This window comes from Callorhinus ursinus, unplaced genomic scaffold (genome assembly GCF_003265705.2).
Source record: "Callorhinus ursinus isolate GAN/ISIS: 27379988/994484 unplaced genomic scaffold, GSC_fseal_2.0 scaffold2, whole genome shotgun sequence".
Classification (NCBI taxonomy): Eukaryota; Metazoa; Chordata; class Mammalia; order Carnivora; family Otariidae; genus Callorhinus; species Callorhinus ursinus.
The window spans coordinates 1,675,540-1,697,709 of NW_027397064.1; the positions used below are offsets into that span (position 1 = coordinate 1,675,540).

At 35.6% G+C, this 22,170-nt stretch overlaps 1 protein-coding gene across 9 annotated transcripts in view; it reads right to left on the reverse strand.

Annotated features, from left to right (window-relative positions):
* Positions 1–1,154: 1,154 nt before the first annotated feature.
* RBM44 (RNA binding motif protein 44) overlaps positions 1,155–22,170 on the reverse strand; it is a 38,197-nt gene continuing 17,181 nt past the window's right edge. For 7 of the 9 annotated variants that reach the window (XM_073876572.1, XM_073876591.1, XM_073876557.1 and 4 more), the window contains 9 exons: positions 21,960–22,044; positions 19,977–20,091; positions 19,139–19,267; positions 16,630–16,709; positions 16,448–16,521; positions 14,871–15,159; positions 11,236–11,381; positions 10,943–11,087; positions 1,564–2,536 (listed from right to left, as the gene is read on the reverse strand). In XM_073876572.1, coding sequence (XP_073732673.1) covers positions 10,964–11,087; positions 11,236–11,381; positions 14,871–15,159; positions 16,448–16,521; positions 16,630–16,709; positions 19,139–19,267; positions 19,977–20,091; positions 21,960–22,044 — 1,042 coding nt within the window. In that variant the 3' untranslated portion in view covers positions 1,564–2,536; positions 10,943–10,963. Of the gene's footprint in view, positions 1,520–1,563; positions 2,537–10,942; positions 11,088–11,235; positions 11,382–14,870; positions 15,160–16,447; positions 16,522–16,629; positions 16,710–19,138; positions 19,268–19,976; positions 20,092–21,959; positions 22,045–22,170 lie in introns of those variants that run through there. The other 2 variants (XM_073876584.1, XM_073876602.1) reach the window with 2 other exon arrangements.

A 22,170-nucleotide genomic window follows, 5' to 3' on the forward strand; every position in this document is an offset into this window, starting at 1 on the left:
TTCATTATCTTACACTTCTGGAGATCAGAAGTCCACCACAGGTCTCACTAGGCTAAAATCAAGATGTCAGCAAGGCTACGTTCCTTCTGGTGGCTCTAGGGAACAATCTGTTTCCTTGCCTTTTCCAACTTCTAGAGGCCACCCTCATTCCCTGGCTCCTGGCTCCCTTCTTCCATATTCACAGCCAGCAACAGCAGGTAGAGATCCTTCTAGAAATGCTGTTTCTCTGGTTTTCTCTTTTGCCCACCCAGATAACCCAGGATCATCTTCCAGGTCAGCTGTCTAGCAATCTTTCTTACTTCTGCAACCTTAATTCCCTTTGCCGAGTGACACATTCACATGCTTGGGGGGGATGAGGACAGGGCCAGCTGGAGGTCATTACTCTGCTGACGAGAAGAGGTGACACTTATTAAACATTTTATGTGGAGGTAAATACCCGATAATAAGTAACAATGATAACAGTGAAAAAGCAGTAAAGTTGATATACACAGAGCACTGGCTGGAGAACTATTCCTTTAAAAAGAAACTACTGATTATACTGGGCTGCTCAGTTACACACGTAATTATTTGTATATTCTAGCTGATATAGCTAAAATGTTCTTGGTTGTCCCAATAATACAGTGTGAAAGAAAAGTGATTCTGAGCAATAATATATGTTAAAATTATCTGAAACTTTGCTAGTTCAAAATATTTGAAAACTTGGATAATTTGTTCAGTCTTTAGAATTCTACCAGAGTTTTACATAATTAATGTCAAATTAGAGATTTTAGAGGAAGCTAAGTATTGACTTTTTACTTGAGTTCCAAGAGATTCACCAATTACTCCAGTTGTTAGAGTGAACTTGGGAAGCTTCATAACAGTACTCAATTTACTGGTCATAACTTTTTGATCTATAAAAGTTATTTGAGCTTTACCTTTAGTTTTTTAACAGGATATTTTTATTTAAGAAACCTGAAAATTATAATATCAAATGATCCTTTCTATATTTTCCCCAAATTGAATGCAGTAACTTGCAGTAACTTCTATATTTTCCCCAAATTGAATGCAGTCTGTATTCTAAAAAGCGATTTTACTTCAAAACCTTTTGGAAACCAATGACTTAGAGGTATGCTTCTTATTGTTGCTAGCATGTTGAAAATAATGTCTAGTCCACGTTTCAACTTTATTCAATGTTAACTCTGAATGCAGCCTTTTAATATAAATAACCATATGATTTAACATTTGGGAAGAAATCTCCACAATCTTGGATTCTACTAATTTGATGTATGGCTAAAAGCAAGGATTCTCAAGTTTCATTTAAGAATTGTTTTAATTTTTTTTTTTTTTATCCTGGAACCCAACTCCTGGTAGAATATTTGGGGTGGATCTGGTAATACCTGGAGATAAATTAATATGAAATAAAACCAAAAATCCCTTAAAGGAGGAAAATTTTGAAATCCAGTAGTTTGATGGTTAGCCTTCCCATCCATGTGTATTCCACATAAACAGGATCATTCACACCTGGAAAATGCCATCAAACCTGCAGAAAGTATTAAATTTACAGTGATACTATAGATTCTGCCTTTATTAAATACAAATACATCAAATATGTTAAATGAGTAACTTTTAATCAAATGATACCAACTACTGAATGCTCTAAACATTTTTGAACATTTGAAGAAAATAGATATTTAAATGTCCATCTTAATATTGGCAAAACTGCAACTTTAAACAGTATGTTACTTTAAAAAAGTAATCCATCAAAGAAATTTATAGGACATAAAATTAGGCTTTGAAAATTGTTGCAATTTACACTTTAACCTAATAGAACTTACTACAAAAAAACAAAAATAAGCAATATGGTGACTATTTAAGTGTTTTACCAAAGCACACATGGGTTCACTCTTCCTAGTGAAAACAGGGAAAATACATTTAAATGTTTTAGTATATGTGCTGCCGAAGCGAGCACTTAAATGTTTTATACTAAAGTAAAAAATGCATTAAATGTATCAGAGCATGAATTTAAACTGTCTTGGAAGCTTAAAAATATACACATTCCAAAATGTTATGTATCTATGAATTCAAATTCAGTTTATCTGTTATCCTGTGATCCAGTTAAGTCTTAAAGATTACTGAAAACTGGAAGTACGAACTTCAGGTAAATTATATTTTTCATGTATGGAGATCGTTTAATGGACTCTGAAACAATAAACCTCTTGGTCACTATTTTTAAAAACCCATTTAACAAAAATTTTTTAAAATAGACATGACCATTTTTTCTAATCCAAAATATGCAACTTGAAGTCTCTGAGTAACAAGTTTGAAATATAAAGTTTATAAACATTAAAATTATCTTGTATTTTTAATATAGAGAAGATGGTAATATTGTAGGAACAACAGCTGCTAGATGTGAAGGGAAGGCTATAAAGTAGCATATACGCAGCTAAATCCACTTATTTAGCCTATTTAATCATGGCATCTTGTTATTACCACAATTATTTTCTAAGTGTTGTAGAACATTCTCTGGAGGAGGGAACTCATGCTTTCCAAGGAAATTCTATATAGATCAAGAAAAGAAGGGAGAAATCAACCATAAAACATACTGATTATGCTAAATCCAATGTTCCACAGAAGTAGATACAAAAGTCCCCCCTTCTCTGCGCTCTTCCTTCCCGAGGTTTCATCAACGGCAGTCAACTGGGGTCCAGGAGCAGGCACAGACCACCCTCCTTCTGAAGTACTGCCAGAAGGTCAGCGGTAGCCTAATGCCACGTCACCTCCGACGTCACTTATCACGGGGGCATTTTACCATCTCACACCATCACAACAAGGTTAGGGACAGTGTATTTTGAGAGAAACACCACATTCACATGACCTTTATTACACTATATTGTTATAACTGTTTTATTAGTCATTGTTACTTTCTTACGTGCCTAATTTGCAGATTAAACTTTATCACAGGTTTGTGTGTATAGAAAAAAGCACAGTATATATGTAAGGTCTGGTATGATCTGTGGTTTCTGGCATCCACTGGGGATCTTGGAAGTTATCCCCTGAAGATAAGGGGGGACTACTCTAGTTATTTATCAGTACACTCTACTATTAAACCAATCATTGTCATTAAACTCATTTTTCATATTTATGAATATCAAAAATACTCCTTTACATTAAATTCTATCCTTTGACTAAGCATATCACTAAACTCTACTACTACATCAAAACAGAAACAGGCCACTAGATATTATACATACAGAGAACTATTCTGTTTCTACAGAGGAAACCAGAATGTCATTGTGGTAAAAATGATGACAGAAAATGAAATGAACAGAAAAATCACTTAAGTGACACATTAAATCTACTTTCTTCACTGGGAAGCACCTTGGCTGGTATCATACAGGCAGACTCACAAACTGGTTTATTAATGAATACCTACAATATGAAAATCATTATTTTAAAGACAAACATGCCCAGTATAATACAGATGTCTCCCTCCGTGACAAAGGTCTGGTGGGTTTGCCTGCAGCCCGTAATAAAATATTTGGGTTCCCTCAGCATGGGGTTCTTCCTGTAATGTAACCCGTTGTATGTGTGTGTGGTTGTCTGCTGGCTCTCACTGGGTTGCCCTAGGTGCACTGAGGCTCGAGGAATGAGGTAAGAAAATAATATTCTGGCTACTGCTATCACTGTGGGAAAAGACTCTTTTGTCTCTGTCCCAGGAGGCTCAGGTCTTTTCCCAGCATTAATGAAATTATGGCAGGTTAAATTGTTAGTTTGCACATAAAATCTCAAGACCCTGAGATTTCTCATGAAGAAAAGATTTGACATTTTATATCTTGCTTGTTCAGAATTTTATCATGTGTGGGTGGTGAATTTTATCTACTTCTGTATCTACTGAAATAAAAAGGTGATTTTTCTCCATTGTTCTCTTCATAGGGTAAATTACATTGAGTTTCAAATGTTATTTTATTTTTTTTTAAAGAATATATAATTTTAATGAATCTTCCTTGAGTGTATATAAATTCGTTAAGTATTATATATTAATAAATACTAAAGAATATATATTCTGGTTTAAAGATTATACATTCACACATTACTTAAATACAGTTTTCTATTTCTCTCAAGGAACCAAAAATACGTCAGGAAAGGGATGAACAGGGTGAAAAGTCTTCATTTTTTATTTTGTTCCTCTTGAAATATTTGAATTTTCTAAACATAAATAACTTTTAAAAATTATATATGTGATTTTAATGGCAAAAAGGGTTATGTAGGCAAAGAGATCCTAGGCCTTTCAATTTGTTGGTTTATAAACTTTCTGTCTTCAACCTAATAAATGTTAAATGAATCATTCCTGAAATAAAGTCAGTTTGGCCATAAAGTATTATTCTTTTTACAAATTGTTGGATTCAGTCTGCTAATACTTTCAAAAGAATTTTTGCATCCACGTTCATGAGATTGGTCTATAATTTTCCATTCCTGTGATGTCACTGGTCTGGTTTCGGTGTCACAACTATACTGATTTCTCTCGAAAACTTAAGACTGATATTCCTTCTTCCTTAAATGTTTGGGGAATTCATTAATATAGCCATCTGAGCCTGGATTTTATTTTGTGGGAAGAGTTTTATTTATGATTCAATTTCTTTAATAAATACAAGACTAGTAAGATTTTCTATACCTTCTAGTGTCTGTTTTGTAAGTTGAATCTTCCTAGGAGGTTGCCCATTTAATAAAGAACTTGAATATGTTAAAGTCATTTACAATGTCCTCTCACCTTTTCAATGCCTAAGATTTGTGGTGATATTTCCTTTGTGAAAAATATTACCTTGTTTGTGTCTTCACTTTTTTGCTTTATCAGTTTCATCAGGGGTCTATCAACTTTATTATATCTCTTCAAGAATCAACTTTGTTGATCCTTACTGTATATTTGTTATTTCAGTAGTTTTCACACTTACTTCCTTTGGGTTATTACTTTTGTTTTTTCTTCTAACTTCTTGAGTTATATACTCTGCTCATTAATTTTGTATCATTTTTATGATATAGGAATTTAAGGCTATCCATTTGTTTACAAAGCTCTACCAGCATCCCTTAGCTTTTGATGTGGAGGATTTTCATTATCATCCTTTAACTAAAACCTATGTTCTAGTTTTCCTTATATGATTTCTTCTTCCACTCACTGGTTATTTAGACATTTATTTCCAAACAGAGGGATTTCCTATTTATCTTTCCACTGCTGATTTGTAGGTTATTTGAATTGTAGCCAGAGAACATACTCTTTTTCAATCCTTTAGTATTTATTGAGACTTATTTTATGGTATAGCATATGGCCAACTTTGTAAACATTTCAGATGACCTGAAGAGACTTTGCAGTTGTGATGTGCTTTACATTCTATATAATGTCCAATAAGTCAAGTTCGTTATTTGGATTGTTCAAATCATTTATACCATTACTGATTATTTTTGCTGCTTCTATCAGAGAGGTATGTTATACTCTTCCATTATAATTGTAAACTTGCCAATTTCTCCTGATAGTTCTGGAAATAGTTCCTTTATATATTTTAAGGTGTTTTATTAGATGCATGCAAATTTCAAATTGTTATTTATTCTTAGTAAATTAAATATTTCTTCTTTAGTAGTTTTACTGCTTTAGAGTTTACTCTAATGTTAATATAGGATGGCTCTTTATTCCATCCTTTTATCTTTTGATATCCTAATGTTTTTAAGATGTGTTTCTAGAGATACTATATAGTTGGTTTTTATTTATTTATTTAATTTTATTTAATTTGACAGAGACACAGCGAGAGAGGGAACACAAGCAGGGCAAGTGGCAGAGGGAGAAGCAGGCTTCCCGCGGAGCAGGGAGCCCGATGCGGGGCTCAATCCCAGGACCCTGGGACCATGACCTGAGCTGAAGGCAGACACTTAACGCCACCCAGGCGCCCCTATAGTTGGTTTTTAAAAACCCAATCTGACGATCTGAGTCTTTCATAGGAATATTTTGTTCATTCACATTCATATTTAATTATTGATATAACTGGGTTTTCATCATCTTACTAAATATTTGTCCTGCCTATTCTATGTGTTCTTTTTACTCTCCTCTATTACCTACTTTTGTAGGTTAAAAAAACATTTTTATTAATCCATATCCCCATATTAGGATTGGAATGACAAATTTTTAAACATTGTGGTTAAAATATATGTAACATAAAACCTACCATTTTTGAGTGTACAGTTCTATGGCATTAAGTATATTCACACTGTTCTGCAATCATCCCCACCGTTGATCTCCAGAACCTTTTCATCTTCCTAAGAGTTTAAACAGCAACACCATTCTCCCCTCCACCAGCCCCTGACAACACCAATTCTACTTTCTCTATGAATTTGACTACTCCAACCAAGTACCTTGTGTAAGTGGCATCACACAGTATTTGTCCCTTTGTGACTGGCTTGCTTCACTTATCTCAGACTTCAGGGCTCATCCATGTTGCACTATGGGTCAGAATTTCATTTCTTTCAAGGCTGAATAGTATTCCATTGTATGTATATATCTCATGTTTTCTCTTCATCCACTGATGGCTCTTTGGGTTGCTCTCACCTTTTTAGTTCTTATGAATAGTGGTACTTTGAACACGGGTGTACAAATTAACTGTTTGTGTCCCTGCTTTCAGTTCTTCCAGTTACCCAGAAGTGGAATTGCTGGATCATATGCTAATTCTAAGTTTAGCGTTTTGAGGAACTGTCATACCATTTTCCACAGTGGCTGCACTATTCCCAACCAGCAACGCACAAAATTTCTAATTTTCCCCATCCTCACCAACATTTGTCATTTTCTGTTTGAGGTTTTTTGTTTTGTTTTGTTTTGTTTTATTGGTAATAGCCATCCTGTGGATGTGAAGTGCTGTGTCGTTGTGGTCTTGACAGCATTTTCCTAATGACTAGTGATAATGAGCATATTTTCATGTGCTTACTGGCCATTTGCATATCTTCTTTGAAGGAATGTCTATTCAAATCCTTCGCCCATTTAAAAATTATGGGGCGCCTGGATGGCTCAGTTGGTTAAGCGACTGCCTTCGGCTCAGGTCATGATCCTGGAGTCCCGGGATCGAGGCCCACATCGGGTTACCTGCTCAGCAGGGAGTCTGCTTCTCCCTCTGACCCTCTTCCCTCTCGTGCTATCTCTCATTCTCTCTCTCTCAAATAAATAAATAAAATCTTTAAAAAAATAAAATAAAAATTATGGTTGGGTTGTAGATATTCTTTATATGTTTTGGATAGTGACCCTTATCAGATAAATGATTTACAAGTACTTTCTCTCATTCTGTGGGCTGCTTCTGTTGAGAGTATCCTTTGATGCACATTTTAAATTTTGAAGAAGTCTAATTTATCTTTTCATATCCAAGAAATCATTGCCAAATCCAGGGTTGTGAAGCTTTTCCTCTGTTTTCTTCTAAGAGTTTTATAGTTTTAACTCTTATGTTTAGGTCTTTGATCCATTTTGAATTAGTTTTTGTACATGGTATAAGGTAAGGTTCCAACTTCATTTTGTGTACGCTTTTAAAAATTATTCTTTTAGTGATACCCCAAAGATTACAACATGCATCCTTTACGTATTATCAGAGTCTGGCATCAACTGGCATATGTGTAAAAGGAAAGTTAACACAGCAGGATCGGGACTGCTCTCCCTATGAAGACTTGCTCGCAAGGCTGGCCCTTGGCTAGAGTCTAGGAACGTGGATTTTGGAAGGGTTTCCACCAATCCCTGAAGAGTGGCTCACTGTACCAAAACTGTATGAACAATGTGGTTTATACCAAACAGTTGCTTTCCTTCTTAGAGTCTGGAACTTTGGTATGTGCTAGGCAGTGGTTCCTATGTGACCAGGCCCCAATAAAAATATTGAGCACTGATTCTCTAATGAGCTTTCTTGATATACAACATTTCATATGTGTTGTCATAATTCATTACTGGAGGAAACAAGCATGCCTTGTGTGACTCCACTGGGAAAGGACTCTTGGAAGCCTATGCCTGGGCCCCTCTAGACAGCACCGTATGTGGCTTTTCCCTTTGTTGATTTTGCTTTGTATCATTGTGTTGTCATACATTAAAGCCATCAGTACAACCATATACTGCGTCATGTGAGTTTTCCAAGTGAATCACTGAGCCTGGGGGGAGGTAGTTACTGGGGACCCCCAACAGTACATTTTACCCTCTTCCCAACCTACAAGGCGTTTAGAATAATAAGTACCTAATCTCCTTTCAACTTAGACACTACTATTGTCATATATTTTTTATTGGACCTGTAAAATACCACTATTCTTGTTTTATATAGTCAATACTAATTGATATATACCACATTTTAATCTTCACTTCTCCCGCATCTGACTTTTCATCTAAAACCACTTTCCTTCTTCCTAGAGAACACTCTTTAGTATTCTCTTTACTATAAGTGAGTCTTCTTCTAAGTAATAAATTATCTTAGTTTTGAGTAAAGATATATTTATTTCACATTTATTCCTGAAGGTTCTTTTTTTGAGTATAGAACTCAAAGTTTGTAGAATTATTTGATGGCTTCTGTAAAGAATCAGATGTCAATCTAATTGTACTCTTGAAGTAAATTTTTTTTCCTCTGGCTGCTTTATAGATTTTAGCTTTGTTTTTTTCTCGATATACTGATATCTCTTTCTTTTTCAATTCTGAGATTTGAAAGGGTTGTACTGAATTTATAACATGATGTTTTTCATCATTTAAAAAATATTTCAGCCATTTTTTTCCAAAAATTTTGTCTATTCTTTTTTCTCTCCCTTCTTTTTGTTAAAACTCAGTTACATCCCTAGACTGCCTCACTCTGTCTCTCTCAGGTTTTGTACCCTTTTCTCTCTCTGTGCTTCATTCCACAGTTTCTTCTAACCTTTCTTTTTTTTTTCCTAGCCTAATTCTCACTTCAACTGTCTAATATGCTATAGAACCTATTAACTGAGTTATTAATTTAAATTTTTCTTTTTTCATTAGTGGAATTTCCATTTTTAAAATATTTTCAGTTCTATATTGAAATTCTCAATCTTGTCTTTTGTCACCCTGAATATAATACATCTGAATCAGTTAGCTTTTGCTGTGCAGTAAATCACCTTCAAAACTTAGTAGCTTAAAACGACTATTTAAGCTTATAATTCTGCCCATTTAGCAATGGGCTGGACTCAGGTGAAGGATTTTTTGCATCTCGGTTGGGCTTGCTCATGCCTCTATCTATGGACAGCTGCGAGGCTGGCGGGAGGCAGCGGCGGGGTGGGGGCGGGGGGCGGGAGGGGGGGTGATCTCCTGATCTATGCCAGATTCTGTCACATGTTCAGGAGCAGCTGGCTACAGGCTGGAATGCCTTGGCTATCCTCCACGTAATCTTTTGTTCTCTAACACTCTGGGCTTTTTCACATGGCTGCAGCAAATTTCCAAGAGAGAGCAGAGTAATCTAGTCCTCTTGAAGACTAGGCTTGGAAAAGGCACAACTTGTCAAAGTAAGTCAAAAGGCTAGTCTAGATTCAAGTGGGTGGGAAAACAGATTCCACATCTTGATGAAAGGAGCTTCAAAGTCACATTGCAAAGGGTCACGAATGCAGGGAAGAGAATAATCATGGCCATTTTTGCAAACAGTCTATCACATATAAGCATATATTCTTTAAGTGTGTCTGATAACTTAAATATCTGGAGTCCCTGTGGCTAGTTTCTATTACCTAGAATAGGTAATATTTAATAGGAACTAATTATTTCATTTATTAGTTATTTTGGATTGTGCACTCTTATTTACAAAATAACTAGTATACACAAAATTGTTGGCAGAAATAATTTGAAGCCTAAAATGACATTACTTTGTTCCAGAGAATTCTTATCTTCATTTCTGCTAGGCGCATGTCAGAAATAACCCCATATCATTTCACTCAACTCAGGGAATAAATTCTGAAGCTGAGTTACAGTCTCTCTGAAGAACTATTTCTGGTTCATAGTTACTACTGCAGTACAACCTGCTGGGGTTCCAACCCACTGCTGAGAGTTCACCAAGGCCCCATCTCCCTGGCTTCAATGTTATCAGAAGGGTCCCTTAAACGAGCTCTACCCCTTTGCAAATAATGCCAGGGGAAATATGTCCCAAACATTGGGCAAATTTTCCTGAGGCTCATCTCTGTACCCTGGCCCACTAATTCATGATCACAGCAATAGCTCCCCAGTGCCTTGTTTAAACAGACATTCTTTACATTTATTCAGCTTTTCTAGCTGTTCTCTATAGCAAGTTGGCTTTAATCACCTAGACAGCTATAACTGCAAACAAATCCCCATTCACTATTTTATAACAAAGAATCCCACGTTTGTGCATGTAATTAAAACACATACACAAATTCTTTGATTCACTTTTCTTCAAGAGGGGGAGCTTAATTCCCTTCCCCTTGAGTGTGGAATACATACAGTGACTCACTTCTAAAATGTGACAGAAACCATGGAGTATGCCTAGGTCACAAAGCCACTGCAGCTTCCATCTTGCTCTCTCTCTAGAGAAGCCAGTTGCCACAATGTAAAGACACTTAAGCAGCCCCAACAAGAGGTCCATGTGGTGAGGCCCATGTGGCCAACACCCCTGTGAATGAGCCATCTCAGCAGCACATCCTCCAGTCTCAGTCAAGCCTCCTGATGACTGCAGCCCAAGCAACATCTTGACTGCAACACTGCAAGAGTTCCTAAGTGAAAACCACCCAGCTAAGCCACTCCTGAATCCTGACCTGCAAACTAGGAGATGATGAAGGTTGTTTGAGCAATTGCGCTTGGGTAACTGGTTTTGCATTAGTAGTTAATACAGTATGTTTGCCTTTTAATTTTATAATATCCTTATTTTATTACTTTAAATTTAATACTATTTTTTATTTGAAAAAAATCAAGAACTTAAAAATTTTAAGTAATATTTAAATATAAAAGATATACTTGATTTACCTCTTGTTACTTCTTTCATTCCTAACTGGAAGCAGAATTTTTCAAGACAGATGAAGTCATTTCCACAATAGTATTAATAGATAAGCCATTCAGAAAACCTTTATGATTTATTCTTACTTCCTGAAGAGCATCTATAATATGGTCTCTATGCAAAAGGAAAACACACATAAGCACCTGTCTTTCCAAAGGTGCTTTGGAAAGTAACACATTCTAAATATGGGTAAGTTATCACATTGAACTATATTTTTACATAAAAATATTAAAACCACTTTAAATAGAATTGTAGTCATTACCTGTGAACTTCTGGATGTAGTTCAGTCAGTCTCTTCATGATTTTGGTAAAGCTACGCAGATTCAATGTATTTGGAGGTATGAATTGAATAGGTGTATCAGGTAATAATTTAGTAGATTCAATCTGTTTACAATTCTTCTTGACACCCTAAATAAACATTTTAAAATTTTCTTAAAATCAGTGACCATTACACAGACACTTTAGCTTATTTAATTAAAATTTAAAATTACAAATGGTAAAATAAATATTCCTAAGAAATTTGCTTTGATTTGGGATTATTTATACCAAGTAGATTTACTTGAGCCATGTTCAGAGCCATGTATTTAAAAAAAAGTCACACATGTTTTCTAATAGCGACAAAATATTTGAAGTTATGTCTACATCAGCCTTTCTCAACTGGGATTCCTCATCTGAACCACAGAACACAGATGTTAACTATTTTCTCAATTTCCCCAAAGATAGGACATAATTAATTCCATTCTCAGTGCAGGAGGGAGTATAATTCACTACATACAGTGGATATCTTAGGCTTATGGCATGGAGGCTTAGTTCTCTTACCTAACCTGACAGGGAAAGGCTGCTTTACATAGTTAATTATAAATATTCTACATTTACTAAATATGTAATCATCACAGACTGTATGTCCAGAATTGGACCACATACTATGGAAGGAAAACTAGTCATATAAATTAGAAACTCCTCCACCTATGAATCTTACAATCCAATCGAACAGACAAAATTAAAATGATTAATTAAAACCATTCAAGTAGGCTATAAATTGCATGAAACCACTATATATCTCATAAAGATTCAAACTAAATGAAGAGCTGAGACTTTAAAGTCTAGATGAAAAGACAGGGCAAAATACATAAAATATTATATCTATCCCATCAGAACATTACCTATTTTACTTAATTGCTTATTGCCTTGCTTCACTAGATTTAAGCTATACACGAACACATATTTTTTGGTCTGTTTTGTTCTTTGCTGCTTTCCCAGTGCCTAGAATCTTTATGTATATAGTTGGTATGTAATAACTGCTGAATAAATAAAAGTTTGGGATACAACAGTTTAAGTGATAGTTAAAACCACAGAAAGGATGAGATTTCCAAGAAAGAGCCAAATTACTGCTCAACAACAGTAACAGCTACTATTGACTGAGTGCATTTTCTGTGCCCGGCACTGTTCTAAGGACTTTTCTGTATTAAATTCATTTAAACCTAACAACATTTGTGAAGCAGGAACTATTATTCCCATTTTAAGATAAGGAAGCTCAGACACATAGATTAGGTAACTTGCCCAGTCACATAATAAGTAGGTAGCGGAGCCAGGTTCTGCCTCTCATGGTAGACAATAAATATTCTCTAAATAAATGAATGTAATGAATAAATGTTGAGAAGCTGAGAAAAGAAAGGTGATAATACCTCATGTATTAAATAAAAATCAACTCAAAATCTTTGTGACCATGGGTTTTGCAAAGATTTCTTAGATACAACACTAAAAGCACAAGTTAAAAAAGAAAAAAACTGATAAACTGTATTTCATCAAAATTAAAAACTCCTTTAAGACAGTATTAAAAGAAGGAAAAGACTAAGTACAGGTTAGAAAAAGTATTCCGAAGTCATATATATGTATCTTATAAAAAGTTTGTATTCAGAACATAAAAAACCTCTCAAAACTCAATAATAAGATAAACAACAATTCATCAAAGGACACTTGGGTGGTTGCCATAATTTGGCTATTGTAAATAATGCTGCCATAAAAATCGGGGTCCATGTATCCCTTTGAATTAGTGTTTTTGTATCTTTGGGTAAATACCCAGTAGTACAATTGCTGAATTGCAGGGTAGTTGTGTTTTTAACTTTTTGAGGACCCTCCATACTGTTTTCCAGAGTGGCTGCATCAGCTTGCATTCCCACCAACAGTGTAGGAGGGTTCCCCTTTTGCCACATCCTCGCCAACAGCTGTTGTTTCTTGTGTTGTTGATTTTAGCCATTCTGACTAGTGTGAGGTGGTATCTTATCATGGTTGTGATTTGCATTTCCGTGATGATAAATGATGTTAGGCATCTCTTCATGTGTCTGTTGGCTATCTGTATGTCTTCTTTGGAAAAATGTTTATTCATGTCTTCTGCTCATTTTTTAATCAGATTGCTCATTTTTTGTGATTGATGAATGGAAAAAGAAGATGTGGTATACATATACAATGGAATATTACTCAGCCATAAAAAAGAATGGAATCTTGCTATTTGCAATGACATGAATAGAGTGTATTATGCTAAGTGAAATAAGATGGTCAGAGAAAGACACTAATACCGTATGATTTCACTCATATGTGGAATTTAAGAAAAAAAATGAGCAAAGGGGGAAAAAGGGAGAGAGATAAACTAACAGACTCAACTATAGAGAACAAAGTGATGGCTACCAGAAAGGAGGTGGGTGGGGGGATGGGTTAAACAGGGGATGGGGATTAAGGAGTACATTTGTTGTGAGGAGCACCAGTTGATTTAAGAAGTGTTGAATTACCATATTGTGCCCCTGAAACTAATGTACTGTATGTTAACTAACTGGAATTTAAATGAAAACCTTAAAAAAGTAAACAACCTAATAAAAATGGCCAAAATATAAACCGGAATGAAATGCTATACACACAGCAATATGGATCAGTCTCAAATGCATTAAGCTAAGATGTCAGGCTAATAATGTTACATAATATTCATTACTATGACATTCTGGAAAAGGTAAAATCATAAGAACAGGAAAATAGCAGAGTATAAGACAATGTTCTGGAATGAAGGAACTGTTCTGTATCTTGATTGTGGTGGTGGTTACACGTCAATGTGCCTAAACTTGAAAATACCAAAAGGAGTGAATTTTACTCTATGTAAATTTTTTAAAAAATCTGTGGAACTCCAGGGCACCTGGGTGACTCAGTTAAGCGACTGCCTTCAGCTCGGGTCATGATCCTGGAGTCCCAGGATCGAGTCCTGCGTCGGGCTCCCTGCTCAGCGGCGAGTCTGCTCCTCCCTCTGACCCTACCCCCTCTTGTGCTCTCTCTCTCACTCTCTCTCTCAAATTAAAAAAAAATCTTAAAAAAATAAAATAAAATTAAAAAAAAATCTGTGGAACTCCTATAGGACCCCAGGCACACTGCTGAGCAGCGGAGAGATGAGAGTAAAAGGGGCAACCTCATCATTTTCCATGTAGTGTTTAAAACCCTGATGAGGTAAAATTGAGGGCATGTATATAATAAAATGACTATATTTTATGGTTTTAATAATTATGAGCCAAGATTAACTGTGAGAAAGGATGAGAGAGTAATTAACTACTTACACAGGAATACTATCCACGAATAGGTACAAAAAAGACTGCAAAGCACTGGCAAAGAGTCTAGTTAAAGATAAAGAGAAATAATCTATAGCCAGACCTACGAAGATCTACATCCCCCACTCCTCCAGGAGCAACTGGAGTTGTAAAAAAAACAAGTTAGGGTGGATCCAAGGTTAAAAAGGATACAGATTAACATTCTCATTTCCACTTCAAGCTCCCTGATTTTGGAGTTACTTGTTCTACAAAGCTACTTACTGCAGTATGGCCTATACAAAGACCACTGAAGGGATCCATCAAGAAAACTAACCTTCTGGTCAAAAGGAAAAAACTCACTGTCTTGCTCAGATCCCAGCTGCCTTGGCCTAGTTCTGGGCAATCTTGAAATAGAGGAGACTGAGCTGATTTCTTTGTTGGTGCTTCTCTCCAAATTATTCCAAGTAACTTTATTTCCATTTTTGTAGGAAAGTGGTGATGTATATTCTCCAGGAGTTTTAACAAGCCGCACATTTACTGATTTTCCATTTATTTCTATCCCATTCATTTCTTTCACAGCCATCTTTGCATCAATGTTTTTTTTAAAAGCAAGGGATGCATATCTAACATATAAAAAGCAGAAAGCAAAGGGCTGTTAATGACTAAATTGCCTGAGACTTCACTTTATAACTACTGGATACATACATATCTTTTACAAGAATAGTTGCCCTTAAAAATAAAAAGGTCAATATACTTACCTTGGGATTAGGAAGAATATTCATTTAGAATAACTAAATAAAAAGAAATTAGGGGAGCCTGGTGGCTCAGTTGGTTAAGCATCTGCTTTTGGCTTAGGTCATGATCTCAGGGTCCTGCGATCGAGCCCTGCATGGGGTTCCCTGCTCAGTGAGGAGCCTGTTTCTCCTTCTCCCTCTGCCCCCCCACCCCACTCCTGTTCTCTCTAAAATAAATAAACAAAATCCTAAAAAAAAAAAAAAAGCAAATTAGGGGTGCCTGGGTGGCTCAGTGGGTGAAGCGTCTGCCTTCGGCTCAGGTCATGATCCCAGAGTCCTGGGATCAAGCCCCATGTCGCATCGGGCTCCTTATTCAGTGGGGGGCCTGCTTCTCCCTCTCCCTGCCGCTCCCCTTGCTTGTACTCTATCAAATAAATAAATACAGTCTTTAAAAAAGAAACAAAGATGGGAAGTAAAAGACAGCATTTCTTATGCTCTTCTATTTAATTTATATTAAAATTTGATGTAAAACATTTGCAAAGTTGCTCTATGACAGAGTAACACAGATTAGTAGTCTTAGGACAATTGGTTATCTATTCTAAAAAAATTAAAATTAATCTCTATACACAAAACATAACCTCAAGGTGGATCAAAGGCTTCAATGTGAAAGGCTAATTTTAAAAACATTTGGCAAAGTAAGATAATGTCCACAGGACCTTGTCGTGGAAAAATAACAGGACCAAAAAAGAAGTTGGAAAATCTAACCAGAATTTTAACCATCTGATTGAGAAAGTTAGGCAAGAGTCATCCTTCTGAAATCACCAGCCCTAGATATGTCAATGGAAGGACATACACCAAATCTGAAAAGGAGTTGTTTTCAAAAGACAGAACTATGGCTATATTGTTATAAGTTCCTCTGTTTTTCTTTTAAAATGTGTTTTCTAAATTTCCACACAGAATGTATAATACTTCAAGTAATAAAAAAGCAAAATTTTTTTAAAAAAAGGATTCAACAAATACTAAAAGAATATTTCACATCAAGTAATACTTCCAGGATCACAAAAGCTCTGCGAAATGGCCCTTGACTTTACCGCCACTGTGGCTGGTGTCCACGACACAACCCCTGGCACACAGCACACACCCAGTAAATGCACCTTACTGAATTTGGGAAACCTACCTATAATTAGTAGAAGAATCGTAAATTGAAATTTCAGAAACTTGGTATTTCTGGAAATGAGACCTTAAATCAGCCTGAAAGAAAAATAAAAGTTTGTGAAAGGTAGAAAAAACAAAAAATAATCAAAATATGAACAATTAATAGATTTTAAAATGAAACTCAGAAAATAAGTCCTGGCATACCTCAGATACTGAAGGGCAGAGACCACCAACATGTATCAAATAACCTTTATCTTTTCGTAAAGGTTCAATATTCTTCATTTCTGCTTGTAGAGAAACATAATATGTGACTATTATTGATATTTTAAAAGAAATGTGAAAAAATTTTATTATCATAAAGCTTATTACAGAGTTATTACCGAACATCAGAACTAGTCTGAAGACCAAGAGCCTAGAGTATAGTTTTAAGATTTTAAGGCCTTAATCATATCATCTTCAGAGACTGGACTGTAGCTCAAAAATGGGTCAATAACATCTCATCAGGACAATCAATTACATCACAATTAAGAAAGGAGTCTCTCATTTGTCTTTGGTTCAAAGACATGCTATCTAGGAAGCTGGATGTGCAGAGGACCCCCATGTTAATCCTGGCTAGGGCTTATGTATATTCCTGTGCTAGGGAAACACCACACCAACAAAACCTTGAAATCAGAAAAATATCAATAGCAGGTATATAGTCTGTTAATGGTAATGGCACCTTAGAAAAAAGGGGGGGGTACAAGCTACTTGATTTACACAGCACTTTTTGGGAACCACAAATAGTAGGATTACAGATATAGTTTTTTCCATTCTCAGAATGCATGTTCATAGTCTCCATTTTGAAGAGAACTTGCTCTGAAATCAAAAAGGATTCACTGAATTGAAATTCTTTCTGTTTACTGTCAAAACCAATACCTGGCACATGGGTAGTACACAATAAATATTTGGTGCATGAATTCTTAGTTTTAATTTATTTATTTTATATTTTTATATAATAATGGGATGGTTGTTAAGCTTTAGTTTTTTCACTCAATAATAGCCTCACCCCTCCTGAGTGCCCCTCACACTGCAGGCAGGACGCCCAGCACTTCACCCCACAAATCTAGTTCAGTGGTGGCGCTACAATGCAGGCAGACTCCGTCATCTCTAGGCAATAATAACCCAACCTTCTTCATTAACTTACTTCCTTTAGCTTGCTTAATCTCTTTGGGTTATTTTATAACGTACAGTCATAGAGAAGACAGTGAAACTATTTATCTGTATACTTCTACACTGGGGTGTGGAGCAGCAAGAAGCTACAGCAAATAAGCATTAGGAGACATACATTCGACTCATCCCCTTTACCTTGCACTAGTTCAATACAACAAGACTACTAACTACCCCATGGGCAGAACACTGTATGTGGCACTAGAGATAGGTGGTGAACAAACTATAAAAAAAATCCAACCTCACTGAGCTAATTATGTGATGTGGGAAGGCAGTCCATAGATCAAGTAAGGTAAGTACACAGTATGTGCTAAGTGATATGGACAAAAATAATGCAAGGAAAAAAAGTAGTTATGATAAAACTAGATGATAAAATGTCATTTACTTTAAACTGTATATGTGTATGAAATATATGCATAAAATACATAAATGAATGGTAACAGTTGTTACTGCAGACTGGAGAACCTTCAGGTAATTTAAATTTTCATTTTCTTATATTTTGTTTAAAAATCTTTTTTTAAAAAGATTTTATTTATTTGAGAGAGAGAGAGAGAGAGAGAGAGCACAAGCAGGGGGAGAGGCAGAGGGAGAAGCAGGCTCTCCACTGAGCAGGGAACCTGATGTGGGACTCGATCCCAGGACTCCAGGATCATGACCTGAGCTGAAGGCAGATGCTTCACCGAATGAGCCACCCAGGTGTCCCTGTTTAAAAATTTTAATAAGCATTATTTATGCAAGCAAAAAAAGCCCAATAAAACCATTGCTATTATATCAAATAAAAATCCATGGAAGCATACAGAAATGAAGTAAAGGAAGGTACCATATATTTAGAAATGATAGAAGGGCAATGATCACAGATACTAGAGGAAATTCCAACTATTATAAGCAATTTAAGACTACAAAAGGTGAAAACATTAATCATTTGATCTATTTCAGGAAAGTAAGGGAAAGAGGACTATTTGGATCCCTCATGCCAATGTGACAGATCCACTGAGGGTTCAGAGGAAGAGAGTGTCCAGGAAGAGCACTGGTGTTGGCCCAGAATGGCAGGAAGGACTCGGATCTCTACTGCTAACTAAATCTGGGATTTAAGCTTTTAGCAGTTTTCTGAAAGAAATGAACATTTTAAACTGATTTACTCTCTAGATGGGGCGCCTGGGTGGCTCAGTCATTGGGCGTTTGCCTTCGGCTCAGGAGCCCCGCGCCGGGCTCCCTGCTCGGCGGGAGGCCTGCTTCTCCCTCTCCCACTCCCCCTGCTTGTGTTCCCTCTCTCACTGTGTCTCTCTCTGTCAAATAAATAAATAAAATCTTAAAAAAATAAAATAAAATAAACTGATTTACTCTCTAGGAAAACTGACCTCTAAATGTCCAATTTCTCATTTTTTGTAATTATAAAGGAAAGCCACAAACAATAAAATATTAAAACAGTTTAGTTCTCAGAAAAACACAGAAGATGGTTACAAAATGAGCTAGAGTAAGATTTCTTAGTAAATTGTTAAGAACCAACCTTGTGGAAACTTTGGATCCCCTTTGTCTTTTTCTGTTTGATTTTCTTGTATTCCTGACAAGTCAACTCCTGTCAGGTTTTCTTTAGCATCAAACCAGTCTTCACTTATTTCTCGATAATTTTTGCAGTCTGAGAAATTGAATACAAGTAGCTATGAATTATGTATGTTAAACTCTGAGAAATTAAGCTTCTCAGAATTAATCAGCATGAGGACAATTACTAGTTTTATGTAAAAATAAGTATCAGCAAAATATAAACTAAGCATAAAGATTCTTTGAGATTTTTTGCTAGCCCCGAATAAAAAATACTATTCTGAGTGATCTGCTTCCCAGTTTTCTTTTAATTAACACTGATTCCTAGCTCATTAAAAGCCTTATTTTTCTCATTTTTAAATTATCCTTTATTGGTGAAGAGACACATTTTTATACACAGAATAAACAGTAAACATCTTTAAAAAGGGATTAATCAGTACTGCAGCTCTATTTCATTAAAAATTGAATTAATGATCTTTCCGGAATGATTATAATTTATTCTCATAGAGGACAAAAATAAAACAGTACAATTTACATAGATACAAACTGGACAGAAGAAAGAATTTTCAGATTGGAAAACATGAACCAGAAGAATAAATCTGTATTATTGACATTATCAAATATATTAAGTAACCTTACAGATGTTAAGTAGATGTAATAAGAACATACTTAATGTTCATAATCAGAATGATGCCATTCAGTCAATTAAAAATGTTGATTTTGATTTAATGAATGGACACTAGGAGTATTTTAAACTTTGCTACTTGGTTTTGGGCAATGACACAGGACTACATCTGTACACTGACCTTTGTCATCGAGTTTCAGCTGACTTAAGTCTACATCTATGTCACCATTTTTTAAACCATCTTCCTTGGCTAGTGCATCCTGTTTGGGATGACTGCTGTCAGACAGTAAGGACATCTGAGGATTAGAATAATAAAAACAACAATAAATACGGACTAACGGTTACTGCACTGTTATTATGTGGCAGGCACTCTTCACTAACATTGTTCAGTCCTCATGACAATGAAGGCAATGAAAGCAAAATCATTTTCTTAGGTCAGCAAACTGAAAGCAACTAACTTCCTGCTTTATGTTGGTCACACTTAACAAGAAAAGGATTTGAACTCAGCCTGTGTGTAGTGACTGACAACACTACCATTATTTAGCAAAGTGTGGCACACACACACACAAGGAGTACTTGAGATGATTTTCAGAAGTGCTCTACTCTTCACATTAACAATTAACAGTAATACATTTAATGTAATGTGTGCTTATATATACCTTTTATTTACAAAAAGTGGCGTTTCTTTCCCATATTTAATAGTTACTTCTTACACATAAATTTATTTAAAAAGGAGAATCATTTAGGGGCGCCTGGATGGCTCAATCAGTTGAGTGTCTGACTCCTGATTTCGGCTCAGGTCATGACCTCAGGGTCACGGGATGCAGAACCCCGTATCGGGCTCCACGCTCAGCAGGGGGTCTGCTTGAGGTTCTCTTTCTTCCTCTCCCCCTCCCATCCTCCGCTCATGTGCGCTCTCTCTAAGATAGATCAATAATCTCAAAAAAAAATCATTTAAAGAAAAATACAAAGCAAGTAACATTATAGGTAATACATGGCTATGGAAAATTGTGAAGATGGTACATGAGTAGCTGACATTTAGCAACACTACCCTCCACTGTGCTGGTTTTCACACATAACCTGTTAATTTAATGAGACAGGTATTAAAATTTCATCCTAACTTATCATAGGTATTGTCTTATAGCCCAAACTAAGATTATATAAAAATTATTATATCTGTATCTTATATTTTTAAAAATAATTTATTGTTCTCCCAAATAAGCAGGTTATATCATTGTTACCACTACAATGATGAAAAAAAATCCTCCAGAACATTATGTACCATTAAATGAATGTGTTTTAGCAAATTGTATAAGAAATGTGAGACTATAAAAATCCGGTTTTAGATGTTAAATCTTTGTCGGAAACGGAGATTTTTTTTTTTTAATCAAGTAGAACGATGGAATACATAATTTGCTAAAGTAATTTACTTTTAATCATTTGTTAATAGGAAAGTATATAACTCAATAAACTATTTTACTTTTGGCTTTGAAATGCATCTTATTATTTAAGACTACCCAAATGGCATAACCTCAGGGTGAAGACCAAAATCCGAAAACAGCAACAAAGTTCAGCTTTTCTACGGCACTGCCTCACTTCACAAGGAATAGAGCCTGTGTTTCTATCCCACTTCACACTCTGCAGAGTGCTCTTACACAGACTGTTACCGGACACACAATTCCTTAGGGGACAGAGAGATCAAGAACACCTGTGAAAGGCATTTAAAAACTAATTTCGTCATTTCAATAAAGAAGGAATTAAGCTTTTGCTTTGTCTAAAATGAATGAGGTATTACTTTACCTCATGAGATGCAGGTAACATTTTACTAGTTTTAAGCACACTGCATCGGCATGACGGTGGCCATAAGTCATGGTTGCCTTAGACAGTTCAGGATTATAACCACTGTCATGGTGAGTCATTAATGTCACTGCCTTTCATCCTCAGCAGTCTCCTGGTTTGATGGTCACCTTACTGAACAGATACCACTGACATCTGTTTGATCAGGACATTATGTTCCTTCTAATCAGTTATATCCCTCAAGTGGTAGTACACAAAGCCAGCTGAGTGAAAAAAAAGATGTGAGAGCTTCCGAAAATTATGGCTTATTTTGCTTAAGCCATAAAATTACAGATTTACACCAATGAACTATTTTTTAAAATCTCACTTGAGAGAGTGTCTTTTTTAGGCTTGAAGAGACGTTGACATCACGTGTACTTTGATTATCTACTTCAGGATCTGCTTCTGAAAAGCTAAACAGACAAACATTTCATTAAATAGCTTATCGATGTTCTGAAAAAGGACCAACAGAAAACTCTAAGTTAACCGAATTTAGCAATTTTTAAGATCTAATGAATTCTACATTAGATGAAACCATA